The 3,615-nt window shown below is 38.3% G+C and overlaps 1 protein-coding gene across 1 annotated transcript in view; it reads right to left on the bottom strand.

Moving 5' to 3' along the window:
- The window catches only part of LOC107665890 (mitogen-activated protein kinase kinase kinase 8-like), a 9,255-nt gene extending 5,668 nt beyond the window's left edge, over positions 1-3,587 (bottom strand). The window contains exons 1-3 of the mRNA XM_016456953.1: positions 2,858-3,587; positions 2,463-2,633; positions 204-465 (exon numbers count right to left, since the gene is read on the bottom strand). Coding sequence (XP_016312439.1) covers positions 204-465; positions 2,463-2,633; positions 2,858-3,178 — 754 coding nt within the window. The 5' untranslated portion in view covers positions 3,179-3,587. The remainder of the gene's footprint in view (positions 1-203; positions 466-2,462; positions 2,634-2,857) is intronic.
- Positions 3,588-3,615: the final 28 nt, after the last annotated feature.

Here is a 3,615-nt window from a genome sequence, read left to right as displayed (position 1 = left end):
TGTTTGTGTGTGTGTGTGTGTGTGTGTGTGTGGTTTGCAATGAAAAAAAATCCTGAACTGCTTTTGACCCTTCTTTTGAAATGTGTTTTGAAAATTAAATTCAGAGCAGCTGAGGTAAAATGGTCATAAACAATCTGTTTGGCAGGAAACTGCAGTGATATTTCAGAAAAAAAAACCTTTATGATGCAATCCAAAGCACTTACGTTTGATGTCGTGGTGTATAATCTTGTGAGAGTGCAAGTACTCCAGGCCTCGCAGAACCTGCTGAGAGACCCAAATGATCTCGAACTCTCTCATTGGACCACAGCTATCCAGCTTCTCCAGAACCGAGCCCCCTTCACCTGCTTCCATGAACAAACGCACTGTCTGCTCCCACAGCAATGCCCCATACAGCTCTGCTATGTTTTCGTGCCGGAACCGGGCTTGGATTTCCACCTCTGCAGGCTTGAAATGTTCCACAGGAATCTGGAGAGAAAGTACACCTAACTTATACATTTCAGACATTATGGAAGTGCACCAAAAATGAGCTTGCTCATTATACTTATATGTATAAAAGATGCTATTTAAAGGGGTCATATGACATTGCTAAAAAGAACATTATTTTGTGTATTTGGTGTAATGCAATGTGTTTATGCGGTTTAAGGTTAAGAAAATATGTTATTTTCCATATACAGTACATTATTGTTGCTCTTCTTTCTGAAACATGTCAATTCTAACAAAGCTCATCATTCTGAAAAGGGAGGTGTGCTCTGATTGGCCAGCTATCCAGTGCGTTGTGATTGGCCCAATACCTCAAGCGTGTGACGGAAATGTTATGCCTTTACCATACTGTGATGCCCTGTCCGGCCGGAGCGACTAGGCGTGGTTGACTCTTAACTTTTATAAAGAATATCTCTTTGGATTTGAGACTTTAGTCTTTGCAACTTTACAGACCTTCTTTATGCACCAAGAGCTTGTAACACTCCAAAGAGAAAGGAAAAATTTAAATCGCATCATATGACCCCTTTAAGCATTCCCATATGCAAATAATTTGACAAGAAAGACAAAATACAGATGGCTTAGAGAAGGTGGAAGCAACCCTGTAATATATGTGCAGTCTTTCTATTTATGATCTACAGATTTCCCCATTTATATTCACAATATTAATTACAAGAATCACACTACCACACCAATTTCCTAAGTACTGAATTACTAGTAGTTACAGATTGATATATACACCAGGTTGATTATATATTTCTCTGTTTTGGGTGTTTAATATTATATTCATGCCCACTTAAACAATTAGCAGTAGTTCAGAAATCTACCAATATTTTCGTCAATGGATAATGCACATTTTTTAGCAGATTTTGAGAAAAAAATTTTGTAAAATAAATTAAGTTACTTTACAAAATAATTTAATAGATTTAATCATTTTATAGATTATTTTTAATCAGATTTTATTGCATATGCCAGTGTTAGTGACAAGAGAATGTCTTTGTCATTGAGTCTGCAGTTAAGTGTCTCCAAGACTCACATAGAGCAGCGTTCCTGAATAAATCACTGTTTTTGAACGAATCGGTTGAGTGAATGATGTAATGACTCACTCATAAAGAATAAGTGTTCTTGAACAAATCGGTTAAATTAACGATTCAGTGACACATAAAAGTCGCCACATAATGCTACATCAAACAACAGTTATAATAATTGATTATACAGGACATCAACCACCCTGACCCCTAATTACTAATTATTTGATCAAAATGTTAAAGGCCACAATAAGAGGGTGAATATTTCTGTACAAGTCAGCAACAACCGGTTAAACTGACCACAAGTTTGAAACGTTAGACATCTGCACTCTGCCACACAGTTGAGACACTGTCTCTGTGGGCTGCATGTTTCCACGGGGGTGTTCCTGTCAGCTTCCTGTGTGCGTTACAACCATTCGCAGTTTCTGTTCAAACACTGCATGCTGCACACTGACCCTCTAAACATTTTAAGGAAATTGGGTTATTTCCCAAAAGTGCTCTTCCCCATTTAAAAATATTCTCTTATTGCTGCTACAGTTTCTACAAGAAGTGTTTCTCTTTTCAGAGCCATTATTTTTCCATTGTACATAAAGCCTTGTTGGCCTCACATGCTGGTGCATAAGATCATCACAAGGACACATCATGCAGTATCATGTATCTTCTGTCTTCTATTTTCACGTGAGGAGTGTATGTTTACTTAATGACTGACTTTATGCTTGAAATCCTTCCTTTCTGCAGTTATTAAATTGTTTTCAACATAGTGTTTTGAACAAACAGTACAAAATATGATTTTGCTTTACTCATAAAAGAACACCAGAAGGGAGAAGGGAAGTCATGTCCATTAAAACCTCCTAGTGGAATAAAAAAACAACTACCTTTGCCAAAAAAAAAACAAAAAAAAAAAAAAAAAAAAGTTGAGATTCATTAAACAAACGTTCTCTGGATTCCCGGACTTACTAGTTTGCATGCCATTCGCTTCCGAGTTTTGATGTCCTGAGCCAGATGGACCTTCCCAAATGAGCCTTTGGGAACATGTCCAGGGCCTGGAGGCTTGTAGGTTAGTTTCCACGGAAACAGAAGGACATCCAAGTCAATGCGATAATGCCCCTCCTTAATGACCATATCTGTCTGCAGGAACAAAGCAGGGCGTTCATGAGAGTAAGGCTATAACAACTTGTAAAACAAGTAAACCCTCCTTTACTTGCTGTATGTACAAATATGAGTTGCTTTGATTGAGCCAAAAATCTCACAGTGTAAAAAATTCATTCACTTACATAATGCTTTAACATTGTACTGTATATTGCAGCTGTATATGTTATGGATCTGTCAAAATAACCACCAATAGAGCTTACCTTGTTTAGCAGAACCCCCATTTCTTCACCCACCTCTAAGAGAGAGGAGGACGGTGTGTTTGAAATCATATTTACAAAGTCCAGGAGGTCGGATGCTGTCCCATAACGGACCTTTCCGGGATTTTGCACATGTGAGATTAAATCCTGTGGCGTCTCCTCAATCTCATCCATATCTTCTTGCGAGAAACTTTCCTCAAATGAAACTACTGGTTCCACCTCCTCGCAAACACAGAAGAAATTCTCTGCCTCTTGGATGAAGTCTTCAATGTTCATGTGAGCAAGAAGCAGGTCTATACCAGCATTTTCATTCTTGTACTCCATGCTTGATTGAATCCTACAACAGAATGTTTGATCATTAGAAACAGGACATTAACTAATGTACTTCAGTGCATGCATCCATGCTGTTTTGCACCCATATGTATGTTTACAGTGTGGTCAGGTGTGTTTCCTGATCTGCTTGCTTGCTCTATTTTGCTTGCAAGTGAGGGGTGGTTTTCAGGGGGTGGGAAACACCGAGATGGGCTTTCTTCTTCAAAACAAATAGCAGTTAAAACGTTTAGCTTACATTGAAACTTGAAGATCTTTTGAAGGTCCTTAAGCACAAGCTCACAAGTACAAATAAGATTTGTAAGAAATGTGAGACTGACTGTCTGTTTTGACATACCTCCACAAACCCAATTTACACACACACACACACCTGTTGGCATATGTGATTTACGGGGACTCTCCATAGGCGTAATGGTTTTTATACAGTACAA

This window comes from Sinocyclocheilus anshuiensis, unplaced genomic scaffold (genome assembly GCF_001515605.1).
Source record: "Sinocyclocheilus anshuiensis isolate Anshui unplaced genomic scaffold, SAMN03320099.WGS_v1.1 scaffold647, whole genome shotgun sequence".
Classification (NCBI taxonomy): domain Eukaryota; kingdom Metazoa; phylum Chordata; class Actinopteri; order Cypriniformes; family Cyprinidae; genus Sinocyclocheilus; species Sinocyclocheilus anshuiensis.
Note: the sequence above shows the minus strand (reverse complement) of the source record. Positions and strands in the feature narration are given on the sequence as shown.